This window comes from Ictidomys tridecemlineatus, chromosome 14, assembly GCF_052094955.1.
Source record: "Ictidomys tridecemlineatus isolate mIctTri1 chromosome 14, mIctTri1.hap1, whole genome shotgun sequence".
Taxonomy (NCBI): domain Eukaryota; kingdom Metazoa; phylum Chordata; class Mammalia; order Rodentia; family Sciuridae; genus Ictidomys; species Ictidomys tridecemlineatus.
This window is the reverse complement of record NC_135490.1, coordinates 2,073,852-2,095,579: the sequence shown is the minus strand read 5'-3', so window position 1 is coordinate 2,095,579 and position 21,728 is coordinate 2,073,852. Positions and strand designations below refer to the sequence as shown.

Sequence of the window (21,728 nt, the reverse complement as noted above, 5' to 3'; positions counted from 1 at the left end):
AGAATTGTTCACTCTCACCACTACTATTTCATGTAGTGCTAGAAATTCTAGCCACAGCAATTAGAGTAGAGAAGGAAATACAAGAGATAAAAATACGAGAGGAAGAAGTGAAATCATCACTGTTTGCAGATGATATTATCTTATACTTAGATGATCCAAAAATTTTCACCAAGACTATCAGAGCTAATAAATAAATTCAGCAAAGTAGCAGATTACAAAGTCAATATACAAAAATCAATAGATTTCCTACATACCAATAATGAATCTGCAGAGAAAGCCACCAGAAAAGACAATCCCATCCAAAATAACCTCAAAAAAAAAAAAAGAAAAGAAAATACCTAAGAATAATTCTAACCAAGGAAATGAAAGACCCCTACAATAAAAACTATAGAACACTGAAGAAAAAGTCCTCAGAAGATGGAAAGGTCTTCCATGTTCATAGATTGGCAGAATATTGTTCAAATGACCATATTACTAAAAGCAATGTACAGAGTCAATGCAATCCCCATCAAAATACCAGTGACATTCTTCACAGAACAATAACAACAACAACAACAACAAAAAACAGTTCTAAAATTTATTTGAAAGAATAAGAGACTCAGAATAGCCAAAGCAACTCTAAGCCAAAATGGCAATACTGGAGACTTCACAATACCAATATTACAGAGTTACAGTAACCAAAACTTCACAGTACTGATATAAAACAGCCAAATGGACCAATAGTAGAGAGTAGGAGACACAGAGACAAACCCACCCAGATACAGTCATCTGATACTTGACTAGAGAGCCAAAAATATACATTGGAGAAAACACAGCCTCTTTAACAAATGTTGCTTGGAAAACTGATAATCATGTATAGAAGAATGAGACTAGACCCTTCTCTCTCATCCTTCACAAACTCAACATGGATCAAAGACTTAGGAATTAGATGAAACTATGCAACTCCTATAATAAATCTTAGGGTCAACATTTCAAAATATAGGCACAGGCAATGACTTCCTCAATAGAACTCCTAAATCTCAGGAAACAATGGCAAATATTAATAAATGAGATGGCATCAAAGTAAAAGCTTCTGCATAACGAAGTAAACAATTAAGAACATAAAAAGAGAACCTAAAGAATGGGAGAAAATCTTTGCTAGCTACTCTTCTGACTGAAGGTTAATATCCAGATTATATAAATATATATATATATATATATATATATATATTCATATTATATTATATATGGATTTATATATAATATTCATATTATATATAAAAAATAAAAAGTAAAATAACCCAATTGGGCTCAGGATGCTGAGGCAAGAGGATCATGAGTTCAAAGCCAGCCTCAGCAACTTATCAAGGTTTTAATCAACCTAGCCAGACACTGTTTCAAAATAAGATGTAAAAAGAACAGAGCATGTGGCTGAGAAGTTAAGCACCCCTGGGTTCAATTCCTGGTAAACAAACAAATTAACAACAACAACAACAAAAATCAATTAGTAAATGAACAAATTAACTAAACAGACACTTCTCAGAAGAAGAAATACAAACAACCAACAAATATATGAAAAAAAATGTTCAACACCATTATAAATTAAGGAAATGCAAATAAAAACTACACTGAGATTTATTTCATTCCAGTTAGAGGTTAGAGTGGCAGCCATCAAGAATACAAACAATCGTAAATACTGGAGAGGATACAGAGAAAAAGGAACACTTTTACACTGTTGGTGGGATTGTAAATTAGTAAAACCACAATGAAAATCAATGTAGAGGTTCATCAAAAGACTAGGCATGAAACTACCATATGAGCCAGCTCTATCACTCCTTGACAGTTATCCTGAAGAATTAAAGTCATCATTCTACAGTGACACATGCTGTCATGTTCATAGCAGCACAATTCACAATAGCCAAACTGTGGAACGCCTGCATGTCCATCGATGGATGGATGGAAAAGAAAATGTGGATGTATATATTCAGTGGAGTTTCACTCAGCCCTAAAAGAAAAAATAAAATTATGTCACTTGCAGGGAAATAGATTGAACTTGAAGAACATTATATTAAGTGAAATAAGCCAATTTCAGAAAGAAAAGTGCTATAAGTTTTCTCTCATATGTTAAAGCTAGGGAGAAAAATGGAAAAGAACGAGATGGGCAATCTCATGAAAATTGAAGAGAGATCAGTAGAGGAAAGGGACCAGAGAGAAGAAGGTAGGAAGGGAGAGGAGAAATTCTGGATAATTCTATTAGCTAAATTCTAAATTCTATTGTTATAATGTATGCATGTATGAATATGGAACAATGAATCCCACCATTAAGTACAACCTCAATGTGCCAATAAATATCACAGTGGACCTCACTGATCTTTTTTAGATAATGTGAGGAAATAACTCCTTAAGAGGATTTCAGCCAGGGAATGGAGAGCAGCAGAGACTTCAAGATTGCCCCTTGCCTTAGGCTCCTCCAGGGCTCAGCCTGCAGCCAGGGAGAGGCCACTGGGTGGGGCTGCCTTCACCAGCCACTGAGCACGAGGGAGGCAGAGGAAGGAACCAGTGAGCACCCTTAGCTTGCAAGGTTCTCCTACACCCAATTTCCATTGCCACCTGTTACCCCACTTACACATCTCCAAGCACATGGCTCACCTTTATCAAGGTCCACTAACCCACCAGGAAGTGTGAGAGGGACAAAGGTGCTGTTATTCTCTGTCCCCAAGTCTCTGTGTGAATGCAGTAACAGTCACACACCACCCACACGGTCCTCAGGAACTGACCAGTTTCCCGTGGAAGGTCTTCAATGACCGGGCTCTGGTGTCTGCCACTCAGTTCCTGCAGAGGCAGCAAAGTGTGTGTTTGAGCTGCCTCCTGAGTCCCAGAGATGCACCCACTGGACATTTCATCAAATTGGCAACGCACAGTGCTGTCAGGGAAGTGAGGTTCACCTTGTACCTGGAGGGAACCCTGGAGAAGGACTGGAGACCTGGTGGCAGCCAGGGAGGCAGGAAGGTGACCGCAGGGGAGCTCAGAAGTGAGGCTCGCATCCAGCCTGCAGAAAGTGATTGCAGAAAGCCCCGTGGGCACTCCTGGAGCTGTCTCAGGCTGTGGAAAGCACAGGGGAGAGCGGGAGCCCGTCCAGGTCCCAGCCTCAGCTGCATCCCAGCTCCCCCATTTCACACCTGCACACACACTCCAGACCCTCCCCTGCCCCGCGCCTCTGGCTCCTGTTCATGCCTGTCATCCTCCCCTAGGTGGGGGGGTTGATCTTCAGGTGATCTGCTGGTTCTGTTAGATGCCAACATCCGTGGAGGCTCAAGTCCCATAAACAAAATGGCATAGAATCTACAGGTAATAACCTGCACACATGCTCCCAAATACTGCCGACTTCTACAATGCCTAATGCAATATAAGTCAGTGTACTGTAGTGTTTAAGGAAAATCATAAGTGCTGATGCAAATTTAAAAACTGTCCTGTAGTGTGGGCATGTGTCCCTCTGTTGAGTGTTTATATTTCTAGTTTTTGATACTATATGTAATGATAGGTCAAATAGTCTTCTAAGTCAAGTTTGCCTATTTTTATAATTAATTCCATACAAATCCCTACAAAATGACTTGCTGAATCAAATGGCAAGACATTTCCACGTGTTCCAGTGCAAACCTTTCCATCTGTCAATGCCCATGACTTCTGTGGACACTTGAACCATTTTGCCTGCTCTTCAAATGCACAGTAAATTCAAGATCTTTGGAATGACCTAAGGTTAACCACTTCTCTTTGTTTTGATATAACAAAGTACTATAGAAAAATGAAAACCCTGAAAGAAGTTTGTACCCATCCTCTGAACCAAAAAAGACTTTGTTGAAGATATGGTATATATTTTACAATTTTTATGTAAATTCAAATATAACATTTGATTTATATATTTATATATTTTTATAAAAACAGTATCATAGCATAATGTTATTCTGAAGGTTTTTTTTTTTAGTTAGTAAACATGGCCACACTTTTTATGACCTTACTTTGAATTCTATTTCAGTCTATGTAGTTGTTGAGTCATATTTAATTGCCTGAACATACGGTAACTTATTTAAACAATAGCATTTTGGATACTCGGGTTGCTTTTGATTTTTTTCGCTGTTGGGAGTAATGTTCCTGTCCTCCCAGCCTCTCTCTCAAGAGTTCTCTCCAGGAGGGCTCTCTAGCAGGACTTGCTGTGCCTGCACATTTGAATTCACACAGCCATAACCAAAGTGCTGTAGAAGGAGAACACGTGACCACACTAGACCATGAAAATGTACCACACCTCCGTGTTCTACTGAGCCTGGGCAGCCCCTAGCCTTTGCCACTGTGGCTGGGAAAAAAACTCTACAATGTTTAATCTGCTGTGTTTGTAGACAGCTTTATTTGGACTGCTCCTGCCATTTGCATCTATTTGTATCTTTAGCCAGTTTTCCCCTCCCTTTCCACTTCCCTCCCACTCAGTCCTCTACTGTTGAATCCCCTGCCCTTTTCTCCTGGCCTCACAGGAGCCTCCCCAGCCTCTGCAGTGTGTGGATTTTTCTTTCTAACACCAGCAGCTGCCCAAGGATGGGACCACATTCTACTCAACTCTTAAACCTTCTCCCCTGGTCATTCAGTATTGGTCATTTTAACTGCAGTAGTTTTTCATTTGAATGAGACATGACTCCAACTTTCTCAATATTTAATTTTGTCTTACCATATTTTCTGTTGGAGTTGAAAAATCTTTTGCAAGATCCCAAACTCATGGCACCAGGGTGCACGTTTGTTTGCTTACACAAGTTCCATTAGCACATGACACATGTGCATAAAACTGCCTGATTTATAAGAGTGCAGTTTGTTCACAAGAAGTGCAGCGCCATGTCACTAGACTAACAGAACATCATCAGGACCAAGATGAGCCTGTGATTCCTACACAATCATCCCTCCCCCAGGATGCTCACTATTCTGTCCTCAAATGAGTTTTGCTGAATTTGAACTTCATACAGGATAGAAACACTCAGTGCTTTGTTTTATGTCTGGCTTCATCTCCTTGGCCTTCACTCCCTGGGTGTCCATCTGCTCGGGTGCATGAGGGCGCTGTGATGTATGTACTCACCCTGGGGGTGCTGGGTGCTGCGATTGCTCTCATCAGCTCAGGGTGGCTGCGAGCTGGAGCTGCGCCCGTGTGCTGAGGCGTACTGGAAGGTGCAGGTGCACCTGTGTTGCTCTCAGGCAGCCCTTGGAGCAGGCTCCCTGGGTAGTGGAGAACCGTCACCCAGTCACTGTAGACCTGTCTCCACTCCCGTCTCAGGCCTCAGGCTCTCCACCTTCTCAGCACTCTGCCTTGGCTGATTCCCACTTAGCACCTGGGGGCTGCAGGAGTTTCCATTTTGGTTCCTGGAGTCTAATCAAGGCCAGCGCCTCTTACATGTTGAGTGGCCCTCTGAGCACCCTCTGATGCCCTGCTCCTTAAAGCCCATTTCTGCATCCAGGCTGTCTTCCTTGTTAGTCTCCTCCTGGTGTCTACCTTTTCTGAAGGCAACCTTCATTGATTGCATATTTCACACCTTCTTTCCTATGTTCTTTGGCCTTTCCTGTATCCTGAAGTTTTCTTCTGTTAAACACTGATTTTTCATTTAATGTTGGATTTGTTTTCCCTGATTTTTATTTATGTTTCCTGAATTTCTGCTCTGTATTTAAATGCCTTATCATGTATGTTGTTCTGATGGTTCTTAGTGGTTTTCTGTTTGAAGGAAAGACCTGGACTTCCAAAGGTCGTGAAGATATGACGCCAGGTTTTCCTGTAGGTTGGTGTCCCCTCCCATCCTGCTCCTGGGGGGAGTTCAGTGGAGCATTTGTTGAAGTCCGTCTCTTCTTCGTTGAACTGGAGTGGACCTCTGTCATAAGCAGAACAGTTATATCAGAGTCGGTCTGTTTCTGCACTGTATCCCAACTGCTGTTGTCTTGGTCAGTTACGTGCAGCACTTTCCACTTAATCACTTACCTACTTTATAAAAGTCTTGATATTGGATACTAAGATCCACTCTTCTTTACATAGATGCCTGGCTAATTTTGACCTTCTTCATTTCTGTATGAATTTTGCAAAGACATTTTCCACAAAAGAAATTGCCAGGATTTTTATTGAGTCATATTATGTCAGTAAGCAGTTTGGAGAAAACTGATGTCTTTTTCACTTTTGAACCTTCTGCTCCTGTATGATGTGCTGCTCCATTTATTTGGTCTCACGCCATTTGCCTCAGTAGTACCTTTCAGTGTTCTGTGTGAAGGCCTTGCACGTTTTGGTTAGAATTAATCCTAGCTATAGGATGCTTTGGAATGATAATGTAGGTAGTATTGTTTTTTTTAAATTTTCTGTTTATGGCCTTTATATGGAAATTGATTTTTATTTTTATATTTTTCTTACATAAATGTGAACTGGTTGATTCTAAAAGTTTCTAGATTTAAATGTTTTCTACATGACAATCACGTCATCTTCAAATAAGAGATTTTTTTTTCTGAATCTGATGCCTTTTTACCTGACTCATTGCAGTGGCATTGACTCCAGAAAAATATTGTTTAGAATGTGTTATAGTGAGCCTCATTGTCCTTCACCTATATGCAGAACAAAACTTTTGTTATCTATATTGATAAGTGCATTTCTAAATATTAATATTTACTGAATGCTTAGTTCTATTTTTGGATATTTGTCATGTTTTAAATTCATCACCAATTTTAAGATACTTTTATAATTCTAAGATGTGTATTTCTCAATATTTGTCAGTATTGATCTGTTTGATTCAATATTGGTAATTTATGTTTTCTAGGAAACCCTTTCAAAGATAGTTTAAATTGTAGGGCCATAAGTTTATATAGAGCAAACATTTAAATTAACTTTTCCCTTCTTTTAGTGTTTTTGTTCTTATTGAAGTACTACACACATACATTACAAAAAGTCAATTCCACAATGTTGCAAATCTGAATTTCTAGAATTGATAAAAAACATGAATTTTTTTTATCTCTTAATATTTAAACATTCAGACAATGAAAGCTTGATTATAGTATAAATTCAAGGAAGTAAAAATGGAAGAACACCAAATGTAGTGAAATAAATTAATGAAAGTAACAATAAAGGTAGTTAATAAACAGAAAGTTGAGAAACAACTGGGCACACTTATTAAGATAAAATATAGGAGGCCCAAGCAGTTGATATTTGGAATGAAAATAGAGATGTACCTATATAGTAGAGATTATTTTAGAACATTTTTTAAAATAATAGATCATTTTATGCAAATATATAGGAAAAATATTACAGACCAAAAAAAAAAGAAAAGAAAAGAAAGCACTTCTTTTAATAAGACTAAAATAACTTTTCTGTCAAAGGATAAATATACAACAAGACAGAAAAACTAAAAGCTTAACTCTATAGTTCATTTGATTTATATATCAAGAAAATATAATGATGCTCATCTACATAGATGTAAATCAATGAGCATTGTTATTTTTCCTCAACATATAAATTAAAAAATAATTTAATGGAACTGATTGCTTTTCCACAATCAATGTAACAAAGTAAAGCAAACCCCAAACACCTTCCTAGCAGGACAAGTAGAACGCTTTTCCTTAACATGATAAAGGTAGGTGAAGAAGCCTTTCGGTGAGAACATGATCTGTGTATGCAGTGCCTGAGGAGGCGGAGCACACCCTCAGCATGTTGTAGACAGGACGTGCTGATCAGACACCCAGGTCTGTGGTCCATTTCTGTTCTCCACCTGTGACCTCTGATGGTTTCATTTAGTCCCAGGTTTAGAAGCCATTTGTTTGCTGGTTATGCACATGTGGGTCATCTCTGCGTCACCTCGGCCAGACTTCCCTTCGCAGCTCCCGCCTGGGGTGAACAGCCGCTGTTCCCCTCTTGGCTGACCCTGCAGAAGCCTGATGCTGGTCCCTGCCCGCTCGGCTCCTGCTCCACCTGCTCCCATTCTCCACCAGTGGATGCAGCTCCGCCTCTCTGGTTTCCTGGGCCATAGTGGCCCTGCCCCCTCTTGCTCACGCCTCATGGGTCCGGTTTCCTCCACCTGTGCCCAGAGTCTCGCAACCTCTCGGTGTCTCCACGGACATGTCCACACAAGGGCAGTCTTGCTGGATTACCCAAGCGGGTCACAGATTCTACATTTTCTTTGAAAGTATGTTGTCACCAGAGCAAGCAGAGTAATTTTTAAAAATTGTTGGTGAGATAAATGCTTCACTGAAATGGTGCCTTGGTTTATCAGCCAGCGTAGAAGACAAAATGCTTCTCTAATCTCCATCCCCCTCCTCAGTCCCTCTCCCTCTGCTCTGGCCACACTGGGCAAGCCCAGAACCATGCTCCTCTGCAGGGATTGCTTTCCTTAGCTCTTCCTCACGTGGAATTAAACAAGCTCCTTGCCTTCTTTAGGAGGGGCGCTGCGGCCTCACGGCCTCACCCACTTAACCCCACCACCCAGGAGGTGTGTCACCCTCACTTGCCCCCCACCTGTCTAGGTCTAGGCAATCCCAGTGCCCCTCAGTCCACTTGCTCTCTCTCTCTCTTCGTTGCACTTACACCTACTCACGTGCAACACTCTTCACATGTTCGTTGGTGGCTGTTTCTTTCTCCTCTCATTGCAACGTAAGCTCCCTGAGGCAGGGCTGTGTAGTTCAATGGTATATCCACAGTTCCTAGAAGGGGGCTTGTTCACAGCTGGTACTCAATAAACACCTATTGGTTGTTGAACTCTATGAACAGCACACCAAGGTGATCAACCTCATAAATCACCAGAGACCATGAGAGATCAAAGCCCTGCTTGGCTGCTGCTGTTTATCCAGCATCAGGTCTTGGCAAACTGGGGCGTTTGCTCACCATGGGGAAGGAAGAAGTCAGAGTCACCAGGGAAAGCAACAGGGTCACTGTCTTATGCCAGACCTAGAAAGACCCTCAGATCAGTGATGCGGAAGGTCCATGGCAGCACCATGCTTCACAGTGCAGAAAAACTTTGCATCCTACAGTAGAGGGCTGAAAAAATACAGAACTCATGCTTTTAAAGTAAAAAAATTCCACATGTTTAGTGTGCAGGACTCTCATGACACTCTTAATGGAGGCAAGTGCTGGCTGTAAATCAGGCAGGCATTCACAGGCTTGTGACAGGGACTGTGTGCTCCCAGCAAGCACATGGAGCCCCGGTGCCACTCGGACAGTGTGCTTGTGACACACGTGGGCACTTCAGAAGCTCACCTGGGGATGGCACATGCAGAGAGCCGGGTGCAGGGCCAGATCCCTGGAGAGCAGGCATGGACATATCAATACAATTTTATTTTTTAAAAGATTTGATGCAAATCAGGCAGAATGTTGACACTGGTATTGGTGGATAACGTGTGCACTATACCCTGTACTCTTCTTTATGTGGAACATTTAAAGATACACTACACATTCTTGCTTACACCAATCAGATAGGTATGCTCTGTATACCCGATATGTGCAACCTGAAGTCACTGAGATTTATGTAGTTTTTGTGTCATCCATAGTCATTTTTACCTCCTTTACAGTCCATGGGCAATAAGGAGAAAATGGAAAAACTATAAACCACACTCTCAGGAAATGGCGACTTTGGATGGCATTTTAGCTAGCCCTCTGTTTGCCCTGCATAGACAGGGCTACATGTGGGGCTGGGTCTGAGTGACTTCCACAGGAGGGGAGGGTCCAAGGGACCCTGGAACACCTGCAAACCCGATGCAAGTGTGTTAGGCGTTACAGGAAGGGATTTGCATTAGGCGCTCCTGACATTGTGCTGATTTAAAATAATGTCTTCTTCTGAAGATAAAATGTATAGAGAGAAACACAACCCCTGGGCCACCTGTGTGGATGCCGGTGGGGACTGTGCTGGGTGGAACCAGGTGGCCCAGGGCATCCTTCCCCGATGTGCGTGCTGTCACCTGCCGGGCACCTTAGGAACAACACCAGATCAGAAAAACCTAGGTCAGCCTAGGAGGAAGGGACTTCCACCTTCATTAGGGTTAGCGCAGGTTAGATTCCATCATAGAAAGACCCAATCCCAATGGAAAGGCTGCAGCCCTAGCAGATGGTGCCGGCCACAGCCCAGCTTCTCTGCCGCCCGACAGACTGAGGAGTTCATGCTGTGTGCTAATGCGCACGTGAGTCCCTTCAGTCCCTTCTGCACCACTGGAGGGGCGGGAGGGTGCAGCGGGTTCCTGAAGTCTCTGGGGTGTGGTGCTGGGCAGGGATGGCAGGGAGCCCATGGACAGCTGTGCTCTCTCTTGCAGCCTCCACTTCATCGTGTTCGACACGGAGCTGGCACACGACATCCTCAAGGTGTGGGACGGGCCACTGGACAGCAGCATCCTCTTGAAGGAGTGGAGTGGCTCGGCACTGCCTGAGGACATCCACAGCACCTTCAACTCGCTCACGCTGCAGTTTGACAGCGACTTCTTCATCAGCAAGTCGGGCTTCTCCATCCAGTTCTCAAGTAGGTGGACCTTGCCGGAGGTGTATGGTAGGGAGAAGAGAGTTCTTGTCTCACCTGGCACTGGGTTCATGGCAAAGCACAGATTGATAAAAAGTCACCAAGTTTATTTATTGTAGATTTTGTGTGATATAGTCACCTCCAAAATGAAGACCCACGGGAAGAGGGAAGAGTGCCTATTCTGGGACGGCCTGGCATGGGGATGGCTGGGCTGAGGGTGTGGCCTGACAGTAGTGACCCAGTGCAGAGTGCCCCACTAGTACCCATTCTGTCCCCAATTGCTTTCTTCTGGGTGTCGGGAGATCCATTTATGTGGCCTGTGGTGGGGAAGACCAGTGCACTGTCCTATGACCTGCTCCAGGAGACAGGCGGCAGGAGGTCAGAGCCCCCCCCCTTTTACTAAATGCAAGGGGCCATAGTTTGGGGTGATATATTCTGACTCCTTTAGCATCAAGATCGCATTGGCTTAGGAAATTCCATCCTTTATAAGATAGAGACAGGGATTGAGCTCTCCTTAGTTATGTGGGGAAAATGTTATTTTAGAGGTTTGAATTAGTAAACACTTCAGCTTGCGTCAAAGTCGGAGTCTTGGCGTGGAGGCTCCATCTATTCCTGGGGTCCCCAGGCCAGCAGTAACTATGAGTTCCCTAATTGCTGTGGTCTGAATTTGTGAGATAGCATCTCTTGCTACCTGTCCGCCAAGCTGACCTTGACTCTCAACTCCAGTTTAGAAGAGACCTATGTTTTTCCCTTCCAGGGCTGAGGCTCCGAGCCGTCGATATAAGATCACAACCTCTGCTCGATTACTAGTGGGAAGCCACATTCTCACACTTGAGTTATTATCTCCTGAAGATAGTCCCCGTCTTTACTGTCTGGCCCGTGTTTAAGGAGTCATTTCCTAAAAAGGGCAGAGTGGAGATGTTCTGTGGCAGCTCAACCTTTTAGTATCCTTCAAGGAGCCCCAGGTGGAGGCACCATATAATGTGGTGCCACACAAGGTCAGCCTTCCTCATAAAACAGGTGGAATTTGCACATAAACACGCTCAGACTCAATTTATCTTTCTGCAGGTTGCTGGCGAGGCATATTTAGGATTTACATAAGAAAATTGACTTAGGTCATTTAATGTTTTAAAAGGTTGCTAATAAAATAGAGGTTATGGTCTGCACAATTTCTTACCTCTGGTTTCACTGTGCTGTGGGTCGGTAATTTGCGAGGCATGGCTGGGTTAGTGCCTGTGTGCAGGAACACTTTCACGGATCTGCAACAAAAATGTCAAAGGAAGTCCACTCACCTACTTACTTCATCTTGAGAAAAAGTCCTTTTCTTTCTAGACCGTCTGCATTCTGCTTTCTGTTGTGACATAAAATCGCCCTGATCTTAAATTAGGGGCAGAGTATGTGGTAGAGAGGAGACTGATGGCACTTATTGGGCGAACAGAAAAGTCAGTAAGGTAGGTGATGTTCGTGTCCTGCCTTCTCCTCTTCCTTCCTTCTTGACCTCTTGAAATTTTTAAACAGATCATTAAAAAAAAAAAAAGCAAGTTGTTTTACAGCAAAACTGAACAGGAGGTACATAGCGCACATAAACCTCCTGTCCCACGCGCACAGCCTCCCACTGCCCCACAGAGGCGTGTTTGCTAGTCCAGGAGCCCGCGTGGCACGTCAGCCACACCCGGAGTCCACAGTTGGCATCAAAGTCCACCTGGCTGCTGCGCCTTCCCTGGGTACAAACGCATAGTGATGTGTCGGCCAGTAAAGTGTCACACAGAGCAAGAATGTCCCTGCCTACAGACCCCTGAGCTCTGCCTGCTCTGTCCCCACTCCCAGCCCCTGGCCACCACATCTTCTCACGGGCTCAGTGGTCTTGCCTGTTCCAGTGTCACACAGTGGGGTCGTCGGGTGGCCCTGGGCCCTCCCTCCTGGTGATGCAGCTGATTCCTCCTTGTCCTTGCAGGGCTTGGTGGCACTGCAGAGCACTCCAGGGCCTGCAGAGCCGCTCCTAAAGGCCACCGCAGTGCGCCCAAGCTCTGTGGGCACAAGCACAGCAGCTGCCGTCTCCCTGGGCAGGCTGTTGATGGACGCAGCTTTCCGTTCAGTTGGGCAGGTGCAAACTGCACATCTGCTGGGTCCTGCGGAGAGCGTGGGCTTAGAGTGGTTCTGGCCTTCGCATCTCTCCTCCTCAGAGTTCTCCTGCAAACCCCTAAACTTCTCCTTTTCTGTTCTCCTTTCTCGCTCACTCTCTGCAGAGGAATCTTCCCAACTCTAGTAAAACACAAAGCCATTCCTTGTCTGAGGGCCATAGATTGTCTTCTTTCTGTCTAACTGACGATAGACGTTTGGGAAGTGACACACGATATAGCCACCCAAGTCTGCGGGAGAGAACCCTGCAGCTCTGTGGCTCAGTGTTCTCTGGGTGTTTGTTGGAAGCGCGTGACGTGGTCTTTTAGCTGGTGATAGGTGACTGCCTGCTGGAAGCCCACACGGCCTGAGCCCTCCCGTTCCTACTCAGTAAGCCCCCAGGTCTGGTGGAAGATGAAAAAGACCATTTTAGAGGTCAAGTGAGGCCTTGTTCTCTGGCTGTGTGGAACGAGCTTCTGGGAGATGGTCTTCAGGAGTCTAAAACGAGGAGCACACAGCAGACGGCACCCTGGTGTGAAACTCGGGACGAGTGGGCCTCTGCCGCCCTCCAGAGAGCGGACCCTGGCCTCTGACTCTGTCCTTGTCTCTTCCTTGGCCTGGGGGGGTCCTGCTGCTCAGGCTGCGCACCTTCCGGAGAACCACAGCTCCGTGTCTCCTGCGGCTGCTTCGGCTGCCCGGAGCATGGCGACACTGGAGTGTGCAGAGAGCACGGGGATTTTTTAAATTTTTTAAATTTTCTGTTCCTTTTTAAAATTTTCTGTTTATATCTTTTTTTTTAAAAAAAGTTTCCCTGGTGACATGTAGTTACACACAATAGTGGGTTCGTTTTGACGTCGTCATGCATGCAGGGGACAGAACAGGCTCCATGTAGTCCCCAGGGCTTCCCCCACCCCACTCCCTTCCTCTACTCTGAGGTCAGCCTTCCATTTGCTCTTTTTTTCTTTTTTTATTGGTGCTTTGCAGACCTGTATAAAGGTGAGACTCACTGGGGCAGATTCCTGTATTTCATCCGTGTACATGGCAACGTTCAGTCCATTCCATTCTTTTTTTTTTTTTTTTTATTGGTACCAGGGATGGAACCCCGGGGTGCTTAACCACTGAGCCCCATCCCCGGCATCCCCAGCCCTTTTTTGTATTTTATTTAGAGATGGGGTCTTGCTGAGTTATGGAGACTGGCTGTGAACTCACCATCCTCCTGCCTCAGCCTCCTGAGCCACTGGGATTACAGGCGTGTGCCGTGGTGCCTGGCTTGTCCAAGGCGTGTCCATGGCTCATCCATGGCTCGTCCATTTCATTCTGCGGTTCCTCCCTTTTCCTGTCTCTCCTCCCTCCCCCTCAAACTCCTCCCTCTACTCCACTGATCCCCATTCTGTTTTCAAGGGACCACCCCCCCACTTTCCCCCCTTATTTTGTTTTAGCTTCCAAGTGAGGGGAAGCGTCTGCCCCTGAGCTCTGAGTCTGGCTTCTGCGGCTCAGCATGGTGCTCTCGGCTTCTGTCCACTCAGCAGCCAGTGCCACCTCTCCATGCCTCATGGCTGGGCCAAGCTCCCTGTGTGGACGGACCGCGTTTTCTGTATCCATTCTTTTGTTGACCAGCATCTGGACAGGTTTCCCAACTTGGCTCTTGGGACTGGAGCTGTGTAACACTGCGTGCTCTCTCTCTCCCGTGGGCTGATTTCAGCTCCCCTGGGTCAATACCGAGGAGCCGCCCAGCTGGGTCATGTGGTGGCTCCACTCCCAAGGTCTGGAGGATCTCAGGCTGATTTCCAGAGTGGCTGCCCTCCTCTACTGTCCCACCAACACCCTGGGAGTGCACCTTTCCCCACAGTCTCACCAGCTTTATCATTTGATGCTCGCTGGCTGCCATTCTGACTGGAGTGAGATGAAATCTCCGTGTAGTCTTGGTCGGCATCTCCCTGAGTGCTAGAGATGTGGAACATTTTTTTTTTTTTGTATATCGCTGGGCATTTCTACATCTTCTTTTGAGAATAGTCTGTGCAGTTCTTTTGCCCATTATTGATTGGGTCGTTTGTCTTTTAGGTTTTAAAGAGGTGGTAAGGTTTTTGAGTTCCTATATATTCTGGATAAGAATCCCCTGTTGAAGGAGCTGTGGACAAAGGCCTTCTCCTGTCCTGAGGCTCTCCTCGCGTTCTCAGCTGTGTCCTTCTCGGTGGTATAGCCCCAGTGGAGTCCGTAAAGTCCAGGACAGATGACAACATGGTGGGTCACAAGTGGTCATTGGAGGTGGAGGGCACAGTGACACAGGACAGCACCCACTGGTGGTGGAGGACAGAGGGCGATGGTGGCAGGGGCTAGGGCGAGTGTGCACGGAGGCTGTGAGAGGCCTGTTCGGGTGACAGGAGAAGGAGAGGGGACAGCTCTGCGGAGGTGGGGGTGGCAGGGAGGTCTCCATCAAGGCATCCTCTGAGCGGCTCCTGGCAGCTGCTCCCAGCCCCCTGCCCAGCTGAGGGCCGGAGGAGAGGGCAGAAGAAAGGCACCCCGTGTGCAGTCCACCTCCAAGACCTGGGCAGTGGCGAGTCTCAGGCCAGCCCCGGTGCTTCTCCCCCGAGCTCAGCCGCCCTGGGCCAGGGTCTCACTCCCACCCACCAGAGCGAGGTCTCCCAAGGACACGAAGTCTTCCTGTTTCCAGAACAAGGACACAGTCAGCCTGCCAAGCCTCTGCTGAACACATGTGAGGGACGAACCCCTGGGTGTGCCCGTGCTGACCAGTTAGAGCGACTCTGTGGGACAGGCCACCGTTGCAGAGGTACTTCCTGACTGAGCACAGCTTCGTTCCAGACGTTAGGCAGTGGCACCCGGAATTATCATCTCCCAACGCCCATTTTAGTACTGAGGAGCCCGTCCCCTCTGGTGGCACTGACCACAGCTCGGGTCAGTGAATGGGGTGTCTCATGCTCAGCATCAGAAGTTCTGGCTGCTACAGTTCTGCTCTGCTCGTGAAGAGCACATTATTCCTGTTTAACGTAAGGATTGTGCCTTATTGACCTCGTAAGTGCAATAGGGTCTTATGAGCTTATTTCACTCATGAGTATAAATTGTTGGTACTGGGGATTGAAACCAAGGGCACTTTACCACTGAGCCACATCCTCAGCCCCTTGTTACTGTTTATTTTGAGACAGGGTCTCACTAAGTTGCTTAGAGACTCGCTGAGTAGCTGAGGCTGGCTTCAAAATTGCAATCCTCCTGCCTCAGCCTCCTGGATCACTGGGATTACAGGCACACACCATCGCACCCAGCAACAAATGTTTTGATGCCAGTTAGGAACCAGGCAGAATGCTTTCATTTTAGAAAGATTTTTGGATCCGCATGATTGAATCTGTCAGCTGGTAAATGTTCCTGTTTCATGAAAAGTGACCCTTTCCCATACTTTAAGATAATGCCGGGCAGCACCACTCACCAAGGGTTTGCCACCAGTCCTCCAGCAAGTGGGCGCACACCAGGCCCCGTGGCAGCCCTGGGTGGCTGTGCCCCACGGTCCTCCTCACGCACACACCTTCCCTGTGCTGAGACCGAGGGCGCTCTGCTAGGAGAGGTAGGGACGGCCCTGGGAAGACGGACCCGAGGTCCTCCACCCTGCCAGCCCTGCTCAGCCTGTGAAGCAGGAGGACTTGACAATTATGTTAATTGTAATCAGCCTAACGCCTTTCATTCCAGTTTAATTACCATTTACTTAATCATGCATAAAATGCAGGAAAATGGAGTTCAGCACACACAGCTGACCTCCACTCAGTTAAATCAACCTCCGGAGTCTCCGAGGCCCCGCGGTGGGCTCTCCACTCCTGGGAAAGGGCGCTGGAGCAGCTCTGCGTTCTCGGGTGTCGTGGGGTTGATTTCTCGTAGGAGACAGAGTGACGTGCCTCTCTCTCTCATTCACTTCATTGAAAGATAATTTAATAGGGATTTGATTTTTAAAAGTCACTTGTTGTTTGTAACATGAGGGGACAGAACAGGGAGGCAGTTCCTGGGAGGCAGGGCTACTGTGCACAGGGGCAGCTCACAGCCAGGGCCTGGCCCCACGGACCCCCCTCTCAGGACCCTCTTGGGACAGGTGGAGAACTGACCATATGGTTTTCCATTGGCCATTTACACATATAGATGATGAAGCCCTCGAGACCAAAGGAGTGAGTTCAGCCTCTATTCCCCTGGCCACCTGCCCCTGACCAAGAAACAAAGGACATGCATGCAGGACGGGCAGGTGGCCAAGATCCGTGGCTGTAGGAGACACCGGCTGTCCCTGTCCTCACAATAAGCACAGGGAAGTCAGAGACAGATGTACCGCCGAGTGCGGGGACCACAGCCCCGGGGAGCCCGGCCTTCCACTGTCCCTTCAGTGGGGCTCCAGTCTGTCCTCTGATCTGTAAGGGCATGGTCAGCCCTGCTGCCCACCAATGCCCTGCCATCTGTGAAAGGCTCACCTCCGGCTGTTCTCTGCCTGGCCCTCCTGCCTCTCCCTGCCCCCAGCTCCCTGCCTCCACCTGCTTCTGAAGAATCAGAGGCTGCCCGTCTGCCACATCTCCACCTCCATGTCCACGTCAGCTCTTCTCCCTGGCCTCCTCCCCAGCAGTGCAGTCTCCTCTCTCACCAGTGTGACCCATGCCCTTGCCCCTGGGCTTCCCGTCCTTCCTTGCCCCGACACCCGCAGCCTGGCACCTGCTTCCTGTCCCCTCCTGGTACCACCGTGGAGTCACCTTCCCCAGGGATGTTCAGTATTCAGGGGCAGTACGTAGATGCACGAGGTCGCCCACATCTTAAATCAGCACACGGAACACCACGTTTTGCGTCCGAGTGTCCGTCTGTGATGCCCTGATTCAGAGCAGCTGCTGCCTCGTGTTCCACACTTGCAGTGTGCACTCCCTCACCCACGTGGCTGTGCACCTCCTGGACCCTGTCCTGTCCTGGCACCTCTGCTCTGGTCACTGTGACCTCTGGCCCATGAGTCTCCACCTTGCCACTCCCTGGCAGTGGCCCTAAGTGGCTTCCTGCAGACGGTGGGGCCTGTTCCACTGGACTCCAGCACTGTCCCTCAGACCCCCCCAGCCTTTCTGAGCCCCAGTGGTCTCCCCTGTCCCCGGCCTTGGGATGCAGGCTCCCTCTAGCTGGGGTCATTGGCCTGGGGATGTCCACTCCATCTCTATTCAGACTCTCGGAGTAAATTTATCTCTTCAGATTTGGAAACAGATCCTTAAGATTATAGCTCCAACAGCTTCAGCCTCCAGCTCCTCCTGCCTTTGAACCTCTGAGATACTAATGGAACTAGCTCTTTGGAAGACTCTCAAGATAGCATGTCCAGCTCCGGCCACCTGCACGCCCCTGGCCCCACTGTCTGGGTGTGACCACTACAGGATGGAGAGTAGCATCTTGCTGGCATTTCCCTTCACGGCACGGGCTCCCATGTGACCTGGGTTTCTACCAGTGACACTGTCTGAAGGCAGTTCAGCAAAGCATGATGGGTCTCACAAAGCCACGTGGGCAGAGAGCAGGTCTAACTGAGCCATGCCATTCCCCATTCAGGTTAAAACTAACCTCAGCAAGAACAGACTCTTAGGTCTGAACAGGACCCTGGTCGGCCAGCGCCGGCTCCCTCACCTGGGCGCTCTCCTCATTTCTCCCCCTTGGTTCCAGATGGTGCGCCCCTTTGCTCCCCAGCCTCCCTGTGCCGTGCCCTCTGCAGGGAGGGTCTCCCTGATGCACCCAGCCACCACCACTCTTTTAAAGCTGCACTCCTTTCCAGAAGCTTCCATGGCTCCTCGGGGAGAATGACAGCCCCTCCCATGTGACCCTCCCCGCCTCCTCCAGATGTTCAGTGTTCCTTCTGCACGCTGTGCTTGTCACCGGGAGACTGGGGGGCACAGAGCAGGACCTGCACACTAGCCCAGCCTTCACTGTGCCCACGGTGACGCCTGGTGGTGTCCTGCCTTTGTCTTGTCTTCTTGTGTGTCTGCCCTTATTTCCTCCTTACTGCTAATATTTCTGTTGTCATTTCTGGTGAGACTGTGAACTTATTAAATGAAGGCTCTGAGGAAGAACCTCCACTTAGCAGACGTGTGTTTAGTTGCATGCTCAAGTGGCATAAAGGCGTCTCCCCATCACGCCTGTCCTCACTAAGACTGCTGGAGAGCTCTGCAGGTGCAGGTTGGAGTCTGACACTTGGCAGCACTTAGCAGAGGCCAGCCACTGCACCCCTGGTCGCAAGACAAGTGTCCACACATGTGTCTGTGAGCAGACCCCACATCTCCACTAAGGGGACGCTTCCTTGGACTGAGACCAGCCACATATGGCCAAGGGCTGTCGGCCACAGCGTCCCTGTGAGCCTCAGAACAGCAACGCCCTCCACCTGTGTGCTATATCACGTGCGTTCTGTTCCCTCAGTAGGTTTCCTGGTTAATTGGGTTAAATTAGGACATAATGCTCTTTCACAGTGCTGGTGAGGCCTGTCCTCGAGGGTAAGCAACACAGAAGTGCTTTGATTCATACATTTCCTCCAAATATAAGGGAATGTTATTATTTATTCTCGGTTCAGGAGACGCACCGACTCCAGGGGAGCATTATGTGATAAATGATTCAGTCTGCGGTTCTCAGATTAGATTTCTCCCTCCCTTTGGCCTCCTGCTTCACACCGAGGAGGTTCCCTTGACACTGGCTTGGCGGGAGTCACACGGTAGCGTGGCTCTGGCTTAGAGACAGGAAGAGACGATAAGTGAGCAGATGCCGCTCATCCATCGTGCTAACGTGGTGATCCTAGGTCACCTCACTGCAGTCCCCTGAAGGGTACACCAGGCACGAGTCAGATAGAGAGCAGGTGAGTGTGCGGAACCTCTAAAGGGAGATCTGTGACCATTTCTCGAGTCCACCTTACGTCAATGGACATTTCTGCTCTTCATCCTACTGGAAAGCTGAGGGTCCATTTAATCATGGTTACTGATATGAATACATGTTCGTAAAAGGATCCTTTCAAGATTAAGCGTTGAAGTTCTTGATTCAGTCTCGATTTTATTTAATATAAAGAAAGTAAAATGTAAATAACTGAATGAAGGACCCTTTCATTTCACTAAGATGCAAAGAACAGAATTTTATGGTACATTTGAAGTTTGATATTAGCATTACTATTAGATGTAAGTGCTTCTAAAATAACTTTAAACATTTAAATATTTATAAACATCAAAACAAGCATACTTGGATTTCCTGTAGATGTTTACTTTTGACATGATGAAAACAGATTTATTAATTAGTTTTGTGTCAGAGCATTCCAACTGCTTTATTCAAGAGAAGCTAGTTTATTGTTCACCAAGCAAACCTAAGAACTTAATTAAGCGGCTTAAGTTCTATTGTGAACACAATCCATCTCTTATGTCTCTGCTTCAAATGATCTAACTTGAACAACTATGTAATGTGTATTTCTAAAAAATACAGTTCCAAAGATAAAAATACAAAGACATTTATTTGCAAGACAGAAAAATAATGACTTGTAAGTTTTACCTAAAATGCACACTTGCTATTTATCATTAATATTCTCTTCCTAATAATTGATTGTAAGTCTCTCAGTTAATTTGAGATAAGTAAAGATCTAATGTTATAGTACATCAATAAGGGATTTAGAATCTAACTCTGAATCCTGGCTAAGCCATAGAACAAGTATCAGGACATTTATTATAAAAGGTAAGGCATATTGAAATTTGTTTTGAAAAGGTTTTATTTTACTGTATATTTGAGTGTATATCATGATGTTTATTATATATATATGTGTATGTGTATATATATATATATATAGAGAGAGAGAGAGAGAGAGATAGAGAGAGAGAGAAATGTGTACATATAGTGAAATAATTACTACCATCAAGCAAATTAACATATTAATCATCTCACATAAAGTATTGTTCTTTTCTTTATATATTTTTTTAATTTGTTCTAATCAGTTGTACACACAGTAGAATGTTCTTAAATTTGTTGTATACTAATGGAGCACAATTTTTCACTTCTCTGGTTGTACTCAAAGTAGGATCATATGTACCTTGGGTGATGATGTCCATCTCATTCCACCCCCTTGCCCCCCACCTGCCCCCACTTCCCCTTTACAGGATCCAAAGTTCCTCCTCTTGTCCCATACCCCAGTCCATGATGGATCAGCATCCACTTATCAAGGAGAACATTCTTGGGATTAGCTTGCTTCTCTTAGCATGATATTCTCCAACTCCATCCATTTACCTGCAAAAGCCATGATTTTATTTTCTTTTGATGCAGAGTAATATTCCATTGTGTATATACTACAGTTTCTTTATCCATTTATCCATAGAAGGGCATCTAGGTTGGTTCCACAGTTTAGCTATTGTGAATTAGGCCACATTGAATTTTTTTTAAAATGAAGATATAAAAAAAAAAAATTGTGCTGGGGGTGGGGATCATTGTAACCTAACAGGTGTAACGTTAGCCACAGTCCTTAATGTCATTTAATCAGCATGAAACTTTGTCATGGGATTCCGAGTGGGTCATCACTTACAATGAAATTCACATTCCCCATGGTATCACGGGGATTAATCAGTGAAAGTGATTGATTAGTTTTTGTTGCACTGGAGTCTTTGTTTAATTTGTAGAACTCAATCTAAGCTTGTTTGGTAAGCGTGCACACCTAAGACCCTGCTCTGTCTTGTACTTGCTCTTCCTGTGCTTCTGCATGACATGTGTTCATGCCACTGCGTCCTGGTTAAGTGAGGAGGTCACAAAAGCAGCTCTCCCACCCGGGGCGAGGAACACAGAACTGGGCAGGGGCGGATGAGGGGGTGTCTCTGTCTGCACGTCTGCTGTGATACCTGGGTTTCCCTGGTCTTACACACTTTACTGAGCTTAAGGCGTCTGTGCAGGGACCTGCTCTGTCTTGTACTTGCTCTTCCTGTGCTTCTGCATGACAGTGACAGCATTTATGGAGTCCCTCCTGGTGAGTAGGGGTTTTGTTAACTAGAAAAAACTTTTTCTTTAGTTTAGCAGCTTTTGAATTATTACAATTCAAAGGAAGTGTCCGTTATCACCAGCAGTGGTGATGCTGAGAGTGGACACCGTGCATCTTCAGGTCTGCCAGTATCCACCAAGGGATTTGCCACTGCG

At 46.4% G+C, this 21,728-nt stretch overlaps 1 protein-coding gene across 2 annotated transcripts in view; it reads left to right on the top strand.

The window, feature by feature from the left end:
* Csmd1 (CUB and Sushi multiple domains 1) overlaps positions 1–21,728 on the top strand; it is a 1,629,066-nt gene that overhangs the window by 1,387,129 nt on the left and 220,209 nt on the right. For both annotated transcript variants that reach the window (XM_040292009.2, XM_040292008.2), the window contains exon 26: positions 10,273–10,475. In XM_040292009.2, the coding sequence (XP_040147943.1) occupies positions 10,273–10,475 (203 nt within the window). The remainder of the gene's footprint in view (positions 1–10,272; positions 10,476–21,728) is intronic.